This window comes from Puntigrus tetrazona, chromosome 16 (assembly GCF_018831695.1).
Source record: "Puntigrus tetrazona isolate hp1 chromosome 16, ASM1883169v1, whole genome shotgun sequence".
NCBI classification, from domain to species: Eukaryota; Metazoa; Chordata; class Actinopteri; order Cypriniformes; family Cyprinidae; genus Puntigrus; species Puntigrus tetrazona.
This window is the reverse complement of record NC_056714.1, coordinates 16,280,646-16,302,013: the sequence shown is the minus strand read 5'-3', so window position 1 is coordinate 16,302,013 and position 21,368 is coordinate 16,280,646. Positions and strand designations below refer to the sequence as shown.

At 37.4% G+C, this 21,368-nt stretch overlaps 1 protein-coding gene across 1 annotated transcript; it reads left to right on the top strand.

The window, feature by feature from the left end:
- Window positions 1-231: 231 nt before the first annotated feature.
- Window positions 232-21,127, top strand: bcl3 (BCL3 transcription coactivator). Its single transcript, XM_043260864.1, has 9 exons — window positions 232-2,240; window positions 3,145-3,253; window positions 8,811-8,919; window positions 15,431-15,638; window positions 16,369-16,457; window positions 16,616-16,693; window positions 16,925-17,092; window positions 18,595-18,655; window positions 18,742-21,127. The coding sequence occupies exons 1-9, from the start codon at window positions 1,712-1,714 to the stop codon at window positions 19,263-19,265; spliced, it is 1,875 nt and encodes a 624-aa protein (XP_043116799.1). The 5' UTR covers window positions 232-1,711; the 3' UTR covers window positions 19,266-21,127.
- The last annotated feature ends 241 nt before the right edge of the window (window positions 21,128-21,368 follow it).

Sequence of the window (21,368 nt, the reverse complement as noted above, 5' to 3'; positions counted from 1 at the left end):
TCCTGGAATATTCTTGTTAATCTTCAGTTGGCCCATGGGAGCTAAACTAACTGTGATTCAGCATTTTGACGGTATTGTATGTCACCGACTGACAAGTTCAGACCCACCACACTCTTCTTGGTGTTTTAGGGACTTTAAACTCCTATAGTTTTTTTCCGTTTGCTGTTCCACACCGGCTCAACCCCACATTGAAGGAAAGTCCCAAACTGGCCCAGGTAACTCCAAACCCCTGGTGCGAGGAGGAACTAATGCTAGTGGGGTGTAAGTGGAAAGAGCAGGGTATGACGAACGTTTGTATTTGCACATAATCTGATACATTTTTTTTTTTTTAAGATTTTTGTGCATTGGCATAGATAGATTATAATGGGATCAAACTCCCAACACACACAAAACATTACCAAGTCATTAGCATTTATTTCCATTTTTATTATTATTATTGGTTATTTTCATTCCAATCATTCTAGGACTGTTCTCTTTAGGTTCTATTTTGAAACCAAACACCTGAACGTTTTTTTTTTTTTCTGAACGTTCTAGGAACCAAAGACGATTATCTGGGCTAGGCCTATCTTTCAGGGATCTGATCAAAATGGGGTGCTTTCCAGATAAGATGCTGAGATAGCACACGAAAGTCAGATATTTGTTGTTGTTATCAGTTTGAGTCACCCATCTAATCTTTAATGTAAAAAGGGACCATATTTTATCAGTTCAAACAGTCACTAATGATCCGCTGTCCGATGTGAATGCGGTCGAATACAGGAAGACAAGGCTGAGCCTGGCAGGCTTCCCGACAACAGCTGAGGGAGATCCCCGCCGGAGATCCAGCCCGCTTCCTAGCAGGCACCAGAGTGAACATTAAAAAAATTAAAAAAAATACGCCGAAAAGAAAAACAAAATTGCGCACCTGTTCAACAAACGCTCGCGACACTTTAACCCGCTTCGAGATACGAAAAAAAACGCAAACGCCAACATACATAGGAAAGATTTAGAAGAGAGATTCGAGCACGACAAACATCGAGTAACTAAACCGAAACCGATTCCATGTTCCCGTCCAACAACAACCACCCAAAACGAAACGTTGAACTTGTACGACGAATAAAGTGTTACGAATCGCAAAGTGCGAACAAGCCTGCTAAACGAATGCTTAGGTTTTTCACTTGAACTGCAAAGTGCTTGAGCGTCGCGTTTTGAACCGTGTCTCGTACGTGTAGCTTGCGATCGATTCAGTTATAGCTGAAAGGGAAAACCCCTCAGCTTCTACCCACCTACTTCCTAATTTGAGTGAATGAGAGAGGGAGACTCTGTGAATTTACTTCAGATATAGAGACAGAACAGCGCAGGGGTTATCGACATAACTGCAGAGCGTGAATAAAAGAAGAAGAATAATGATGATATTAGATATGCACATGACATATTGTCATTGCCCTAACACGTAATTATTATAATTACATGTGTAACTTTGATGTTTTTTTTTTATTCGAGTGTTTTTAACTGTTTATTTTAATAGAAAACTTGGTGCATACGAGAAGGCTATGAAATTAAGTGCTTTAGTGAGCTGTGCTTAAACATCTCGAGCAAAGCATATGTAAGTATGCTGTTTAATTTAGGCAGACTGAGGTGATAGTCATCTTGGAACCGAGCAGAGATTCAGATTTACATGATGTTGATGATAAAAGCATTCGTCTAGAACCCATACGTCGCCTACCTGAGGAAAATGACCATGAGTGGCAGCAATCACACTGCGCGATCTCTGCCACTGGATCTTACCAACAAACCCAAAGAGCGTGGGAGCTGCGCGCAGACGGGAGACCGGGGTCACCCAGGACCTTCTCCAGAAAGACAGGTGGAAGCGGCGCACAAGTGCAGCAATGGACACGAAATTCTTCCTTCTCAACATCAGGACTGTTGTGGTGGATCGGTTTCGCAGACTATTCAAACAGACGCTGCGGGTGACGGGGGTAACAGGACGCGCGAGGGTCCCAAACACACCCGACCCACAACCCCTAACGCGACGAACCCTGCAGGAAAACCTACAGATTCCTCATTTTCCAATCTTCCGCCAAGAAAACGTCCTTTCCCACTGGACGTGGATCATCACCACAGCGGTCCGAGGAAAGATCCGCCTAGCGTGGCTCCAAAAGTGTTGAAGAGGACTCAAACGGACGCAGATCCAAAGCGGATATTTAGCACATTTGGAGATAACCCAAGCGTTAATGACTTCGCGCCGCACTTACCGCCATATCGTAAGTTTACGGACGTGTTTATTTTGAATGATCGCTCACTTTTAGATTTTAAGTGCAAACTTGGATGGATGTCTTTGCGAAATTTAGTTTGTTATGTCATTGTGAAAGCGTGTGTGTCCGTTTGCGTAGAGCGCGTGCGTCTACCATATGATTGCGCAGTCATGGTCAGTCCAGTCAGCGAGCAACAGTCAACGCGAAACCATTGAGCTGATCAGCAGGATGTTTGGTTCAGCAGCGTGCAAAACGTGTCAGTGGGTTAACACGTAGGTGAAACCGGGGAGTGTTGTAATACGTGATGTTTCTCTATTTTTTTTTTTTGCACTATGCAACCAAAACAGCATATTGGCTATCTAAACGTTTGAGAGTCAAGTAGGCTACAAGGTAACGATTCAGATTTTGTCATTTAAACACAACTTCACAGCTCAAATGAAAAGCTAGATCGGTTGGTCACTAGCTGGCCGTGTGATAACCTCTACATAGCACATTTCTAAATGATTGAATTGACAGACTTGGCATTATACCACTCCCCGGTCTCCTTTATACAGATAATATAACATACATAATCTCCATATTCCCAACTCTTAGCTGCGGCCAACAGATAACGCGCCATGGAGAACTTTAGTTTGAAGTTTTCTTGGCTTCCATAAACATAATCCACACCAAAAATGCAACTATACAAAATTGAGCCCAAGCATACCAGCAAACATATCCTGTCATAGCTGCTACTTCTTCTAGTTGGTAAGATGTAAGGAAGTGGCAATGCAAGAAACTACTTTCTATATAGGACAAAGTTCTTTTTTTCAGGCCATTTACATTTGTGGAGTCCACAACTGTTGGTTTGTGGTTTGGTAGGCATATTTAATTTAGTTTGTGTCATACTAATATTTTTTCTCCTTCGTTGTAGGAGCTTGTTCGCATTTCCAGTGGTCTCGGCAGCCTCCTCCGTTGGAGAGCACAGATCAGCTGCTGGCAGATATTGTTGAGGCAACACGTCAAGATGAAGACGGTGACACGTGAGTCTTTTACCATTTTAAGAAGTCGTTTCATGGCATGGAGTAGTTCAACAATCGATTATGGTGAAACGCGCCACAGAATTGTGCATAATGCATTTCAACATGCTGAGAATTAAATCGAACCCTACTTTATAATATGCACTGTATATTTAAATGGTCACATTTATTGCCAAACTCCACTTGGGTTTATTAAGGTAATAGGTAAATGATGAGTTTTAGTAGAGTGGACGTGTACTTTTTGTTTTCATTTTTGGAAATTCCAGATTATCCTAGATATGTCACTCTGACTCTTGCTTAGTCACCAAGAACACAAAAAAAAAAATCAGAAGTCTGAGGTACAGTATGCTTAAAAATATGTAGACGTGCCTTAGGTTTATTGTATTACTGGCTGAATCACACAAGTCAAATACAGAGTCACCGTGACCCGTGTTACCCAACGCAATTTCAACTTCCTCTTCAAAAAGACCCCCAAAATCATTATATCTGATGATCCTCACTGAAGAAAGAGATTCTCTGTGCTTTGTGAGAGTGAGAAAGGGAGATTATTCTGGAGGAGGGTATGTTGTGTGGGTATGAGTAAGAGTAACTTGAGAGAAACTGGTTTTCACTATTTCATGTGCTGTCAGGGTAGGTTTTATGAGTGTGGCTGGTTATGGGGTTGCCAGAAATGAACATTTTGGCTCCCTTTGGCTTTGGCACTGACACAAACACATGTACTGCGTTACTGTAATATCTGAACCTATAGTCAGTGTGAAAATATCATTTCTCATGTGAGCGAAACTCCAAAAATAACACCTGGTGTCACGCAATATTGATATCAAGATTTAGTCAGCAGCAGTGAAAAACAGCACTGTACGCATATTATGCTTAGTAAGCAAATGATGCCAATTCCAATTTTGAGAAATAAAATATGTGGAGCGCTTTTTTTTCAGTTAACATTTTCACTAACCAGATATTTGTCTCATCCCGCATAGACTCATAAAGGGATAATCCGCCCAAAAGTGCTAGCTGTACCATCATTTACTCACCCTCATTCCAGACCTGCAAAATTTCTATTGTCTTTTGCTTACACAGAAGTCACTTTCAAACAAAGCAGCATTTTGTTGGTCAGTGTGGCAAATCCGAACTTGTACACATTGCAAAATCTGCGTGGGGAAATCTTTTAGCCCCAAACTAAATTCCAGATTGCATTGAAATGACTGGATTCCCCTGTGAAAAATTTGCTGTACAAAAATTTAAAAGGTGTCTGCGCCTTCAGACTTTTATTCAATTATTAAAGTTCCCCCTGTTATGGGTTCTGAAATGTTCACGTTTGGTTTTGGGAGTCCCAAACAAAAGGTGGTTTAAAAAAGCTTTTAATGCTCCAAAAGTGACATCTAGTGTTAGCATTTTCATTCAGATCAATGAGAAAAAAACAAGGAGTGGGCAGGGAATATGCTAATGTTTCATTTTGATGCCAACACGAAACAGCTTGAGACTCATTTTAAAAAAAAGACTCATTTCAATTATTCGGAATCGACTCTCTCTTTTGAGAGACAATGACTTTATACACAGTGCACTTTCAGATTTAATAATAATATGCAATAAGGCAAACAAGTCATAATAACCGCTTTTGTTGAGCTTTAGCTTGTCATTGTAATTGCTTGGAAAAGAGCAGCCAGTACAATTCTTTAGAATTTCTTCTTTTATGATCCACAGCAGAAAGAAATTCTTGCGTAAGTTTAAAATAACATGCAAACGATGAGGTGTACTGTTATGGTTAAAATGTTTACTTCTGTTGCTGTGTTGTTGGTTTTTTTATTTACCTTTTTTTGGTTAGATATTTTTTTTAACCACATTCTTAACCACATTTCTTCCCTGAACTGATACGCTGCAGATTTTTTGTTAGCAAACTTTTGGTTTCCAGTAGATCCCTATTTCCTGGTTTCTGCCTATTGTTCAGTGTACATCTGTCAATCGTGTTATTCAATCAATGCATATTAAACAAACAGAAAAACAAGGTTCTCTATCTTTATTTTTCTCACCCACTGCATCCCCACCTAGCACCCCCCCACCCCCCTTTCTGCGCTCTCTTACGTCAATGAGTGTCTTGTGCTCTCACCTTGTTTTCTTCTCAGTACTTCACAGACCCTCATTTTCGGGAAAGCCTGATGTGAGTGCGAGTCTGCTGTGTGACTGCGGTTTTTTCAGGTGTTATTCTCTCTCTCTCGCTCTCTCTTTCATCTTTTTTTCACTGCTTTGTGTGTTTAAAATGAATGGGCTCAAAAACCCAAACATCCGCTCTTTACTTCCTCCTTTACCGCTTTTTCTCTGTTGCTTATCAGTCTTTTTTTTTTTTTTTTTTTTTTTGCTCTGTACTGTAAGCTCCCATACTTGTGCCTCTTCTGCTCTTCATACCTACTTTTTCTTCCTTCCTCCTCTTTCATAGCTTGCATACTTATACGAAGCACCATAAGGTTGCATGACACGTCATTCATGCTTTAAAAGTATAGTTCACCTGAAAATAAAAATTCTGTCATCATTTACATCATTACCTCAAATTGACTTTCTTGATTCTGTAGAACACAAAAGAACATGTTTTGGACCCCAGAGACTTTCATTATATTGACTAAAGCAATTCTTTTGAGGTTAGCGCAAGAAAAGTCACATATTACTTTTGCTCAAGGAGTAGTGCATTGTGGATGGCGAAGTCATGGAGTTGTTTCTCTGGGCATGTATTAAACGCATTATGAATCACTTTGGTAATGGTTAAACCTTTTTAGGTTATATGTGATGGCTGTGTCATGGCTTGTCGGGTTATTATAGTCTCTTCTGTTACTGTCAGAGTTTTTATATATGAGTGGTTACATGTCATGTTTTTGGTTCAGGCTGTTTATGTCTTGCCTCAGCCTCTAAATTTGTTTGCTGCAATAGAAGCAGGCCTGTTTGCTTCAGGGGATGTTAGAGGTTTGTGTTTCTGGGCTGTACAGGATGCCACACATGCGCCACTGCCCCGCCATGAGCCCTTCATCTCCTTCTGATGATGTTCAGGTTTCTACGTCAGTCTTATCTGGGGCTGCGGTCTAACTAACTCTCAGTCACTTCCAGGAACCCAGAGAGTTTCATCTATCGAAAAGAAAGAGAGAGAGAAACTAAATTCTGACCTGCAGTATAGTAAGTGACAGCAAAGCCAGTGATCATCACATACTGACAGATATGTGATGGGAGTATATCATAAATGGCCAGTAAGTTTACATGAGCATTTTAATTTAGTTATGCATTTTCTTTTGATGTACTTGTGATGGGTCTGTTTATTCAAGTTCAAGAAAGTTCAAGATTAAGAAATAAATGATAGATCACCTGCATAACTGCAAACTCCCTTTTTAAAGTCAAAATGAAATCAAAACTGCTCTTAAATGGGTGTTTTTGGCAGTGTACTTATTATAAATTAATTATCCGTGCAATTTTTTTTCTAAATAAAGTTACCTTCATAAGCTTTAATCAAATAACCACATACACCAAATTGGGTCAGAAAATTCTCGCATTAATCTGTAAGCTATAAGAATACTATTTGTGCGTGAAGATAACAGAAATAATGGCTTTATTCAGTTGAAAAGACAATTGCAATATCTGACCTTTTTTAACTGCCAACCCTAAAGGCCCCTGCAAATACACAGCACTTACTGAAACTGCGATAGCCAGAGATTTGTTTTGTTGTGTGAAGCTCTGTTTTTAGGGTTTTAAATTCTTAAATATTGATATACTAAAAAATAAATAAATAAAATCAAGAAATCCTATCTGTCTTTGGCAGTATAGGCCCCATCACATATTGCAGAACCTATACTGAAACTGCAATATGCAGAGATTTGTTATATCGTTTTAGTTTTGTTTTGTTGCAAAGAGAGAATGTTCTATGTCTTTCATGTGGCCTTCTTTGAAAATACAGTCCTCAGACCTGATAAAGACACAGCATGTGAACCCATAGATCTGATGGCAGGAAATAAAAAAAAAAGAATGAGATTTCTTTAATTACAGTGACGCTGAGCTCACTTACAGGAAAGGAGACAAATAAAGAAAGAATTAAGCTACTAATGAACTCTTCTGCTTTCTTATCCAAACCAAGAAACAGAGAAGCTGTGATTTGGCAGTTCACTGAGGCAGGTCATAGCCTGAGTCAGCTTGCATTCATTTTGACTAAATGGCTCTTCTCTTCCTCTTTTAGTTAAACGCTTTATAAAGGAATGTGATTTTCTGGTGACCGTTGTTCCAAACAGAAAGTTGTATTTCAGGAATCAGGTTGCATGATGTATTTTTTCACATGTCAGGTTCTTATCACCTGTTCCTACACGTTTTATATAGAGATTTGTGCTTATGTGCATTTGATTTAATTCTCTCTGTTTTATTAGCAAAATCTGGCCACAGTGGAATAACCCACATGAAGCAACGTCCCTTTGTAGGACATTATTTACATTTTATATCAATAGGAATATGAATCAGCATCATAATTCAAATCATTTGCTCTCCCACTGTCTGCGTTCCGGCTTGTTTCATTCCACAGTGACTCAAAAGACAATATAAACAATGAGTCCCTGTTCTTCTCTGTTCCCTTTTTCTCTCTCCGCCTTTTATTTTTCCTGCTGCTGCAGTATGACTTCCTATCAGGCCTATTAACACTCTTGCTACATTCCCAAGAACTGATGTTTTATGGTTCGCAATCCAAGATATGAATAATCCTACACTGATCTCTGCACTGATAGCAGCGCTTGCTTGATTTTTAGTCCTGCTAAAAGTGTTTTAAAATGATATTACTTTCCATCATGTTGACTTCTGAGTATTCACAAATGGCCTTGACCTTGTTTCAGTGCTGTTTTGCATGTTACACCGATCAATGGCTAAGAAAATAGAGCTCGTTGGACTCTTATAATAGGTTGCAAATACATTTTGCTTATGTTTCAAGTCTGTGCAAGGTTCTTCTTTGTAATTTTCTCAGAGTTTCATGGGAAGTTCTGCTAGAAGACTCTGAAAAGCACAGAAAGCCCCTAATGCAACTGTAAATATAATGATAATTAGTATTCAAAACAGAAAGAACGGTGCCATTGTCCCCGAGGGCAGGAAGTGACTTCAAACCAAAGTAGCTGTTACTGGAAGCAGATTTAGAAAAAAAAAAACACCATTTAAAACATTTCATGAAGAGTCCCTCTCTCTTTCTCATACGATGTTTTCTTCCTGTTCCCAAACTTTGACTTCTACACTCTCACCTCAGAGAGGCTTTCTGTGAAACGATAGGGAGATAAGCATTTCCCTGTATTCACCAGCACCGGTTGCATTTAGAGCCACTGTGTACAAGATGAGTCATGCATGATTGTCAGGTGAAGGGTTATTCATTCAAACTTTTGAACTCATTGGCTGACTTGTGCAGGCCACTAAAAAAGATGGTTATCTCTGTATTAATAAAACAAAAGCATCACTATAATGTGGATAGTTTTTGTGTGTGTGTGTGTGGTTTAATGTTAATGCATATACAGCAGTATGCATGCTGTTGTTTTTAGGTGAATAATGCATGGGTTTGTATTTGTAGACCTCTTCACATTGCCGTGGTCAAAGAGAACTGCCAACTGGTCAGATGGCTTATTGAAATATATCGACGGGCCCACAAAGACCTGGACATTTTCAATAACCTAAGACAGGTAAGGTGTATACAAACACACACACACACACAACCAAACTCTGAATGATAGTTTTGCAGCATTTATTAATCTAGATGAGTTCAGTTGATTTCGACTGGGGAAAATATATACAATAAAGTCAATGACGTTCAGAGGTCCGCAAAGAAATTCACAAAAGTGATTTTATGTTTATAGAAAGCACTTTCTTTAAATGCAAGTAAATTGTCTACTAGTAAGGTTTTTGGAGAATAAAATATCAAAATTTGTTGAAATAATTTTCATTGTCATTCAGTGTAACACAATATTTATGAAAAAATTCAAACAACATGCTTATGCTGGTTTGCACATATTAAAATATATAAAAGAATAAGGAAACATTTTAAAACACAAATAAAAAACTGATGATAGAGGCAAAAACCTATGATAGTGGCAAATACTTTCAACTTATTTAAATATAAAACATTGCATAATCTAAATTATTTTCTTAAATGATTGTCTCTAAACCTGCTTGTATATACAAATCTTCCATTCTGGCCAAATTAAAGATACGGTGTGTGTGAATTAGCGCTTTACAGTGTAAGCATCATTAATGGCCTCCTGTGTTTAATAAATAAAGAAAAAAAAAGAAAGATTGATTAGTAAAATTAATGAATAATTTAATAAAAAATGAGAATGATTAGTGTCTCTAACTGGCCTGTTTAGCTAAAAACACTTCTTTTACAGGTACAGTAACAGATGAGTTGTAGATTATACTTAATAGTTTGCATTTTGCAAAAACGTTTGCAGTTAGTTTTATATTACATTCTTAAGGACTTAGCAAACTAAGAATATAAATAATCATAAAAAACTAACTTTATTAAATTCATGTCATTGTCTTTGCAAGGCACAAAGAGGACATATGTGGCATTAAGGAATATTTGCAATATTTTTGAGTCAGAGATGGCATTAATGCATCTCTTAATAACAACTGTATGCAACTTTTTAATATAAAACATTTAAATGATTTACAATTATTAAAATGCCCGAATTTATGCTTTAAAAATGAAACTGAAACCACCAGTAGGTGGAAGTAATTCACTGTCTTTCATTGTCACTCATCAATTCAATCGATTCGTTTAAATGGCTGATTCATTAAGTAATGAAGCAAGTGACTCTCTTTATGAATCTAAGTGGACTCTCTTTATGAAAGACTAGATGAGCACCGGCTCAGCTGTGAATTTGTTTCTTAACTTTTGTTGACGAAATAGAGCAAAATAGACAACAGTTAGAAGTTCAGTTCATTTTTATAATGCTATTTAAATAAACAAAACAACAATTATTGCACAGTTGTTGTCAGATTTCATTGGTTATTTCAAATATAATCATGTGTATGTGCATTGTTGGGATTAGCTGGACTAGTGACTAGGTGTAGCTGGAATAATAACGTAGCTGTAAAAACAGTTGCCTGCTGAAGCTAAAATGCATACATCTTCATCACGACTCTTTACTATACTTGAGAGATGTGATTCACCTCATTCCTGTCATATCCTTTAAGTGAGAGTTTGGCCTGTCTGGTTTCGTCTGTTAAAGTTGTTTCTGTGTAGTTGTTGCTCAGCAATGTCATGGACGCTGGGCGGTGACTGAGTAGATCTGACATCACATTTTTACAGAAAACACAGCGGCCCTTGAAAAATCACAGCTACTTTATGAAGGCTGTGTGCATTTTACTGTGGACCGAACGTTTTGAAACTTATATGGTAGTTACACAGCCACTAGACCTCACTTATTATAAAAAAAAAACATAACATTTCTGATTTTACAATATGGGACCTTTCGTGAGCTGCTGGATTCATGAATATTAATCACGTTGTCTGCGTTATCTCGAATAGAATTTTTTTAAATAAGCCTAAACAGATGGAAACGAAACGCCATCCCCCCTCGAACCCCTGAAAATAATAAATGTTTTTTAAAGAACTTATTCACATAAAAAAGAACATACAAATACCAGGTTCCCATTATTTCTCTTTATTTGCACTGAGCAATTGGCTTAGACAAGCCTGTTCTCATTTTGATACTACAGGGCAGCTTACTAATTCTGAATATGCAAATGTAAGTGTATTATTATTAAATTTGTCAAATACTTGCGCTGATCTTCTTTGGTCTGTGCAGCCAGGTATATCAGGACTAAAGAGAATCAATGTTAGTGATTGTTGGATTAGAGGATTTAATGTACTAATGTACCAAGAACAGCAGGCTAGTTAAACCTGAATTCTTGTCCCTGTGGGGCATATGTTGGCTAACTGTAATTTCCACAAATATGATTAGTACAGTTTAACTGTCACATGATGCCTTCAGCTAAGGTTTGAGCAGAAGAAGAACATTTACTCCTATAGGGCACAGTTGTTCTCAGGCAATGCCACCGAACAGTTTGTGTTTATTTTTGCACTTTTAGAAGTACTGCCCACTTTTGCCCTAACCACATGACCCACCACAACACACGCAACCTGTGTCCTCTGCCATCTTCACTCGTCTTTCTCTCGTGTGTCAGCAGCAAAAAAATAAGCACGCAGACCTGTCGGACTGTTCCCAGGCTTTTACATCCTGTTCTTCTCCTTTTCTGGTTGTGTTAACCCATACTTCCACCAACCGCATTATCAATTACCGCCATTGCATGTCTAGTCAGACCTCAAAAATCACCTCAAATTCATGTTTAGGTTTCACTTGACGTACAGACGCACTCTTTCACACACACAAACACGAACGCTTGTACATTCACAGGCAGGCAGCAGTTACCAGAATCTGCGCGCATGTCTTAGCCACGGTCTGAAACTTGTTTCTGTCAGATTGTTGAGGTTAACTTTGTTATATCCTGTGTTCAATTCTTATTTCCCCAGAAATGTGAACTGCATATTAGTATGTCTTTGAAGCTTAGATGGAGTTTTTGAGTGACTTTTGTTGCAGCATTGCTTGAAAATTACTGTTTTTTTTTCCAAAGACAACATTAGCAAGTAAATAAAGTAAATGATGCAATATTATAACGGCAACGTAGACACACAGCTGACTGTTACGTTGCCAAGAAAAGTGTTACTACAGTTATTATTATTACTACCGTTATAGAAACAGCCTTTTTTTGTAAAACATGATTGTCCTCCCACATCTGTCCTGACCAACACTAGCACTGACATTTTGAAATGCATGTTAGAAAAAGCATGCAGTGTGTGTGTGTGCATGACAAATAGTTTTTATGATAGGTGTTGTCTATTATCAGCCAAGCAAGACGAGTTGTTTGCATGGCTAAAAGTAAACTCAGTTTACAGAAGTGTATGTTTTTACACTAGTATACAGGAGTGTATGTGCAAACACAATTAAAGCGGCTGCTGCATGCATCTAAACTTAAGTATCCTCATTCCGAGAAGTCACATGACCCACCTCACACCCTGAGTTGAGTTGTTTCTCAACATACCTTGTGTTGAGGTTTGCAGGGTATTAAAAGGGACTTTCCCTTGCTCTCTCTCTCTCTCACACACACACTTTTCTGCCGCTTTGCAAAAGGCTTATCTTTTTAATATACAAAAACATGCATTATCAGCTTGCCTAAGTCATTTTATGTGAATGTTAGTCAGTGGCTAAATAGCTACCTTGTTAGACAAAAACAACTAAAGCCAGCATAAACTGGCTTGTTGGTCTTAGCTGGTCTGCATTGGCCATTTTTAGAGGGTTTTGGGCACTTGTCAGATGGTCAGGCTGCAGGAACTAGAAGATTATTTTTTGAAACTCACATTTTAGATCTGGGTAAACAATAACTAAGCAACCAAAAACCAGCCTTGAATGTCTGGTCTTAGCTGGGCTCTCAGTCTGATCCATTGATTGGTTTTAGAGGTCAGGCTAGGGAACCAGGCTTTATGTCCAGGCTAGAGAAGCAGATGGCTGATAAGCCCAAAACCAATTGAGCACTAGCTTGTTTAGGCAAGGCTTAAAAGTATAGTTCACGCCAAAAGTAAAATTCTGTCATTAATTACTCGCCCTCATGTCCTTCCAAACCTTTTTAAACTAGATTCAATTTAGATCTAGTTTCCTTCGTGGCATGCAGTACCTACATTTCATGACGGAAGCAATTCTTCATGGACAGTACAAAATATACTTTATTTTGCATTAAATGTCCTTCACATGCATTGTGTGACATAATGTACAAAAGCAACCACTCATGCATGTTTTTGATGCATGCATCGAGTACACTTTTTATTTTTCCTGTCTTTTCTTGTACTTGAGTTTTTGTTTCAGCCCAGTCATCTGAGCTAAATCATGCAGACTTTAGTTTCAGTTCATTACAGTGTGTTTTTGGCTCATGCATTTGTGTCATGAGTCTCCCCCTCAATTGCTTTCTTTATTCGTCCAACATTCCCCTTTTTTCATTCTTTTTTTCTGTGTTTACTCTCAGGAATGTGAATCTGAGGACACACTGCAGGGGAGAGGAAAGGGATTTTCCCTCTCTGATCCATCTCTTCCCTTCATCGCTCCCTTTGCTTAATCATTTCCGGCTCCTCCTTTCCTTTTCTGTGTTTCTCTGCTCCATCCTTTTTCTTTTACCTATGCTCTTCCAAGCGCTTACAGTTTCTCTTTAAAAACATTCATTGGTTGCCTTTTGGACAGTTAATGCAGGTTCGTTGGAACTGTAAAATGAGAGAGGCACTCTTACGCTAGAATTTCTCTTCTCAGTGTAATGTGGTGTGCTTTCTTTTACAATTTCCTGTTTCAGGGCTTGCCTAAAGAGGATGTCACCGTTCCTTAGTTAGAATTGTAGTGATACAGTTGATCTGAGGACAAAGTAAAAACCCATCAAATTTTATGTGTGTGGTAACATGTCTTCAAGCAGATAAACACATCAGCAAGTGTGTGATGCTTGGTGAGTCAGACAGGATTCAGGGAAATAGGAGCTATGTTTTCATAGGAAGGGAGGGCCAAAGGCATTGTGACACCAGAGGAATTTCTGTTTTCATTCTCGCTGTACTTTTTTTTTTTCTACTGTGCCTTACTGGAACATCCTCCCTCTAATGTCAAACCAGCCCCCTCTGTGTTTTTACTTGGAGCCAACTTTACCTGCTAGCATATCTGAGCTGATCATAATCTTTGGCGGGTATCATTAACCACAAACCTATCTTTCAATCTTTTTCTGTCAACAGAACACATCTCTGATAGATTGTTTGAGGTAGTGTGCAGTATTAGTTTCCTATATTAGCAAAAATGTTAATATCCAGTGTGATTTTAGTGTATCTTGATTGAAAATTTACCTTGTCAGGTGCTGTGACTAATATAGAACTGTATTTTTACTTCCTTTCCCTCTGTAAATGAAAGAGCTTTGAAGAAATTATACTGTTGTCACTCTGACTCACTTCTTGTTGGTTAGACTTAGTTATTTCAATCTATGATTTTACCTCAGATCAAGGAAACTAAAATAATTAAATAACTAAAATAGCATGATTGTTTTGACCAAGATGAAAAAGCTGTTTCCTCATAAAGCAGATACGCGAACTTATGGTTATGTGTCTAAATTATATGTTACAACCCGAATTCCAGAAATGTTTTTTTCAGTTTGAATAAAATGAAAACTAAAAGACTTTCAAATGACGAGCCATTGTTTTATTCCCAATAGAACATAGAGCAGGGCTGTCAAACTCAATTCCTATTGGGCCGGAGCCCTGCAGAGTTTAGATTCAACCCTGCTAAAACACATATACTATGAAAGCTTGAAGTACTTGATTAGCTGGATCAGGTGTGTTTAATTAGGGTTGCATCTAAACTCTGCAGGGCTCCGGCCCTCCAGAAATTGAGTTTGACACCCCTGACATAGAGGGTTGTCAATTTATATTATATAAATGTTAATATTTTTGTATGAATTTGAATGAATTATGTATCTGCTTTAACCAGTTTATAATGCACGTAGCTGTATAACAGAAATTGTAATGATAGTGGCCATAGTTTTGTAAAAGAAACCTTAAATGACCAACAGTAATATTCAGTGATGCAAAGTAACTTTTTTTTGTTAAATTTCAGTTTTAAATTAAAAACATAGACAGTCATTTACGTGACAACAAACATTAACAAATCTGTTTTTGGCATATCATTCAGTCAATCTGTGCATATTCTAAATTAAATATTCCTTAAAAAATCCCTTTAAAATATTTATTTAATATTTAATTCACCAGTGTTCAAGTCATGTTTATGGCCTTGATTATGTAGGTTTGCATATGTTGGATAAGTCACCACAGGGCTATTTATAAAGGGGCGTTAACCCTGTTTATTTCATTATTATCAGATCTATGGAACTGACCTTTAACCTGTTAAACAAGTTCCAGGTTAGAACCTACGGTTACAGGAATCCACACCAGGATGTGACTCAGCCTCTTAGCTCAAATACACCTAAACACCTTATCAGACAGCATTTTGAAATACACTGCTTAAATATTGACACTTTTAATTATACAGTCTAAAAAATAATTGGGCCTTAAATATACTGTGGATTTCTCTATATCTTCCTCTTTTCTCACTCTCTCAGACACCGTTGCACTTGGCTGTAATTACTCATCAGCTGATTTTGGTGAAAGTTCTGCTGGATGCAGGGGCTGACCCTGGAGCTTTGGACCGTAATGGACAGACGGCGCTGCACTTGTGCTGTGAGCACAGAGAGGTGGACTGCCTGTCTGTCATCCTCAGACACTACCCGCAAAACCCTTCGCCCCATCTGGAGATCAGGAACTATGAGGGTAAGTGCTGGACCTGGATGTACATGAGTGTATGCATTTTTTTGTCCATTTTTGTAAAATGTCTCAGATAAAAATGTTATTTCAGATGGATGCACTAACAATAAACCTAGCTTGATTATGTTCCTGTTTAGTACAGCAAAACGAAAAAGTACATAACTTAAAAAAATTAAAATTTCTCTTGTCTGTGTCATTATGCAACACTTCTAAAAATAATACACGACTATACCTTTTTGCTTTATTCCACTGGGGGCACTAGAAAGAAAAAGAGCTGCTTGTCATGCATTTTCTTCCATGAACATGTGATTATGTTTTGGAATATTTTTGTAGGGTAAGAAGGGAAGTATATCGCCATCTAGCTTTATTTGTGTATTATTACACAATAATTCCCTCTTGCAACAGTATAGTACTCCAAAAACCTCTTTACTACAAAAGGTAAATTACTTTCAATTAATTATGCAGAACTAAACAGCACAAACAGTTTTATTTTCTATTTTATTTTAATTTTTATTCTTAGATCAGAATTTTTTTAACAGCCCTTACAGTTAGTATTGGCTTCATTCATGCATAAGAAATGTAACATGAGACATTTCCTGTTGCTGTCACAATTCAAAAAGTCCCTAGAAACACAGTAAGGGGGTGTATTATGTGTTGTTTTGTATTTCACCCACTGAAACATGCCCAAACTTGTTTCATTGGATCATTAAAATGCAATTTTAATGTGTTATTTAAGGTCTGACGCCCCTTCACCTGGCTGTGCAGAATGGAAACAAAAAGTTGGCAAAAATTTTATTGGAGAACGGAGCTGAAATCAACGCTGGGGTCAGTGAGTTTGTCATCGTTTCCGTTACATTCTGTGTTTTCTGATATGATGTTACATTTTTCTCATGCATGAGTTCCTTTCTGTGCATTGAGTTATGTATTATGATCACCGCACGCACTATTTGTTTATTGTGTCTCTTTTTACTTTTTGATCACAGGATAATAAGAGCGGTCGAAGTCCACTGGTTCACGCTGTAGAAAACAACTTTACTGACATGGTTATCTTTCTGATCGAGGTGTGTGTGCATGTGTATATATTTGTGTATGTTTTTTTTTCTGTTGACCTTTTTCACACTTCACACGTCAAAAGCAACGAGTGATCATTTTTGTCATCTGTTCCTTTCATTATACCTTGTACTTTTCTTTTGGTAAGGACGTGAACAAATAAGCCTGAAATCTATTAATAAAGTTTTTTCAGCGAGTTATTAACGTCCATAGTGTCTTTTCCTGTGTTCTGTGTCTTTCAGAGTGGGTGCGATGTGAATACACAGTCTTACAGCGGGAACACAGCATTACACAGCGCCTGTGGCAGAGGTCATATAGAGATTGTCAGGGTCTTGCTGAAAAGTGGAGCCGACAGTAGTTTGAAAAACAACCACAACGACACTGCCATAATGGTTGCAAAAGACAAAAAGGTAAGAAATTAAAGAATGACGTTAGTGTGTTTGGAAACATACCGTATATCAATTTGTTTTGCTTAGTGATTCAGTTCTTTACAGTAAGGTTATTTCTTTCATTCATTATAATAGTCAATAGATTCAGCAGCTTATATAAAAAGCAAACACTGCCTACAAGTGGTGATTCTAAGAATTGTTTTTGTTTAGTTGTACTGCATCTTAATTACCAGCTGGACAAATATATTATAGTTGTATAAAGCCCCTGGTCTTGTAGAAAATAAAATTTATTTTGCAACTTTGCATTCCACAGTTTGTTTTAAAGGAATCAAAAATGAAATAAATGAAAATGGCACTACTCACCCTCATGTCATTCCAAACCTGTTTAGAACAAAAGTGAAGATATTTTTTATAAAATCTGAGAGCTTTCTGACCCTGCATAAACAGTGGCGTGTTTTAAAGCAGAGGAATGCATGTGCACGTGTCATGGTACTTTTGTGAAAGAATAAGCTGAATAATAATAATTTATGTTTTCTTTGAGCACAAAACCTATTACAGTTGAATAACTGATGTCACATGAACAAATTTAATGATGTTTTCACGGCCTTTCTAGGCCTTGAACATCCCTTGCCATTTATTCAAGGTCAGGATGCGTCTGTGTTTCATCAGAAATAGATTTTAATTTGTGTTACAAAGTTGAACAAAGGTCTAACAGTTTTGAAGTGACATGAGGATAAATAAGAAATGACAGAAATATCCCTTTAAAATCTCTGCATTTTAATTTTATTTAACAGAATTACAAAATTATATTTGATTATAATTGTATATGATAACTTTTAGAAACTTTTGCCTTACGTTGTATATTATAGCTTTATCATAGTATCTTATTATTGATCTGGAAAATATCATGTATAGTATCTTCACATCATCAAGCATTGAAACTCTATTCACTTGTCATTATAAAACATTAGAAATTACATTATAAAAGCCTTATATCTTGTGCCAGTCCACTCCTAGTCTTGTGTAGCCTGACGGCTGAATACATGTCAGCTTTCATTGGTCAAGGCCCGCCCACGAGGCCGCTTGACCTACAAAACCAACCACTTGTTCGTTTCATTTTAGTGTCACGTGTTGGGCCGTGGAAACGGCTTCACAATAACAGAACCGTGTGTAAAACTCTCAGACGTATTTTAATGATTCTGTGCCGCAAACTTAAAATATTTCACATACTTTTAAAAATCCAGCCTTTAGTTGATCCTAATAAGTTCTCTTATCAGTTATACAATTCAACCAATCCGACGATGACTCTGAAACTTCTGAAGTGTTTCCAGTTTTGTGTTCCATATGCATCAGACGTTTAGCTAACTTTCTGTGGGCGTGATGTCTAAGACTAAAATTAGTCCACTCCAGGCCTCTCAGCTCATAAAAAAATCCCCATTAGCCTCATAATTCACCCATGTATATCACCATAATTTCTGTAACTCATCTAAATAAGAATATATTATATGTGGTCTTGTTTTAAGGTATCTGATGTGCTGCGTGGGAGAGGCACTCGCGGTTGCACTGTGAAAAGTAGCAGTAACGGTAGGCATTTCTCTAAAATTACTGCTTGAATTTATTTCTAAACGCCTCATTTAAAGTCTTCAATTAACGTTTGCTCTCCTGTTTAGGCTCTCTGTCACCTGGCAGTTCCAACAATTCTCCCCGAATGACTCCCACTTTTCAACACAGTGCGTCACTTTCTCCTGTGACTCCAGTTTTACCGCGAAGTCAGTCAGCGGACAGCATTTTAGAACGTCAGTCACCGCTGAACAGCAATGAAAAATCACTGCAAACATTGCCACGGACACACCATAATGTAGCAGTGGACAACATGGCAGGCTACGGAATGGCACTTCATAATTTTCCATCATATCTGTTACCATCTGGGTACGACCAAATTAAGCCCACTTTCTCTCATATCCAGAGAAGGATGCTAATCGCAGATTACCCTATTTACTATCCCACTGGTATTCAAACACCTCCATATTACTCAGATACACAGATCATCTTACTGCCCAGTTTCCCCATGCCGGTCACATATGGCTCCCCTTCACACGGTGCCGTTAACCAATCACGGCCGTCCAGTCGCAGCAGTGATCAGTCAGACATCTCCACTGTGAGTGTAAACAGTGAAGAAAGAGGTGTAAGTTGATATCAGTTAGATGTTGTCTTAAAGGTATAGATCAGCCAAAATATGAAGTCATTAATAATTCACCCTAATGTTGTTCCAAACCTTGCGTTTTGATCATTTTGGTTGTTAAAAGAAGAACTGGACAGTCGCTGGCATACAGTTATGTCCATGGTATGGAAGATATACTATGATGGCTAACAGGAACTTTTTGGCAAGCAAAATTCTTCAAATTATCATATTTGTATTTAGCATTCATACAGGATTAGTGGGTTAATTAAAAGTTTTTTTATAATTTATTCAACCTCATGCTCTGCGGAACATATTTTGAAGAATAACAGTAACCAGACAGTTTTGGTGACCATTAACTTCCTTTTTAAGATGGAATGGCACATGGGTTAATAAATGTTTTTGGGTGAATTATTCCTTTAAGTGATGTTGTTTTGAATATTTTCAGTGTGGGTGTGTGTATATGTGTGTGTGTGTGTGTGTTTGGACAACATACTGACTGATTGATAACATTTTTATGCATCTTTCAAATATTTGTTCAATCTGATGTTATGAAGTTTTTCCAGATCAGTCATGTATATTTGTGTTGCCAAGTGTTTTGCTATATATTTGGAGTGATTCTGTCATGTATTATAAAAGGCTTTGATATTTATACAAAAGGGATGACAGGAAAACAAACAGGGGAAAAAAATAATTCTGCTGTCTTGATATTGAAATTGCACCTTAAACAATGTGTTTACTCGCATCGTTTTGATTTTTCCATTGTTTTAGACTTTACAGATTTTAATTATTCAAATTTGCATGACACACAAATCTTTAATTGCATTCGTGTTCACAAAAAAATGTAATTGTCAAAAATACTTTTCATATTCTGAGGTTTTATTAGGATACACATATGCAGCTGACTCTGACCAAGTACAATGCCTATAGAGGTCAGGATAGGTTTATCTAATGAGTTCACGGCTATTGTCAAAAATACCATGTACGCATGTACACTGTCTGATGAAGTTTTATGACTCAGTGTTTAGTGGCTTGAAATGCATAATCTAGTAGATGTTGAAAAAATTTAACTGTAGTATTATTGTAGGAATTGTAGGAAAGGGTTATTTCACCCCGAAAGGAAAAATTTGTCATTTGTAATCACTTTCCCCTATGTCATTCCAAACCTTTAAAAGCTTCTTTTGTCTTCGAAACAAGGCTTGTGACCGTCCCATTGAGTGCCAAACAATTGCCACTGTCAAGGTGCAGAAAAGAAAGGTGTCGTCTTAATGCTCCATCTGCCATCAGTGGTTTAACTGCTATATTATGAAGCTATGAAAATACTTTTTTTAAGGAAAGAAAACAAAAAATAATGACTTAAAAGATTTGGCACCATAATATCACCGTAGCACCTCCTCGGACCATCAGCGTACGTTATGGAAAGATAAATCCTGTTGTTAGACTCAATGGAAAGATACATCTTGTAGGCTTTAATTTGTACAAACAGCATATCTTTCCATTGTGTTTAAAAGAACCGCATGCGTTAAGTGCGTCCAGACGATGCTGTGATGCAGTGATAATTGTTTGGCAGTCAATGGGACAGTCCCAAGCCTCTCGGTTTTCCCAAGCCTCTCGGAAGCTTTAACGGGTTTGGAACGACATGGGGGTGAAGTGATCAATGAGGTCAAGTAACCCTTAAAAACCATTGCCAAAATCTTGAGAAACTGTGATTAAACCTATAACCACATGGGCTTTGATGTGAATCGGCCATAAAGGTACTTAAAGGTGTTGCTGATGGTTACGTGAATGTATGTACTTTGCTTTACATATGAATGCGTCAATAAGTGCAGCATAGCAGTAATCTTGATTTACTATGAATAAAAATGCATATTTTTATACATATGTGTGCACTAAGATTTCTTCAATGTGAAGCGCAATTTTTTTTTAAATATTATTATTATTATTGTTATATGCAGGTCACATTAAAACTGCCTTTGAAACTTTTTCATGCCGTCATGTTTCACTACATTTCAAATGCTTATGTATAGATTTAAAGGTGCATCTAAAAAAAAGCAATATCTTGCAAAAGTTTATTTATTTTGGTAACTTATTTTAAAAAGTTAAACTTTCATATATTCT

Coding starts and splice junctions, on each gene's coding strand:
- bcl3 (XM_043260864.1), top strand. CDS start 1,712: ATGACCATGAGTGGCAGCAATCACACTGCGCGATCTCTGCCACTGGAT. Junction 8,920..15,430: donor TTTTCAATAACCTAAGACAG/GTAAGGTGTATA, acceptor TCACTCTCTCAG/ACACCGTTGCACTTGGCTGT. Junction 16,458..16,615: donor GAGCTGAAATCAACGCTGGG/GTCAGTGAGTTT, acceptor TTTTGATCACAG/GATAATAAGAGCGGTCGAAG.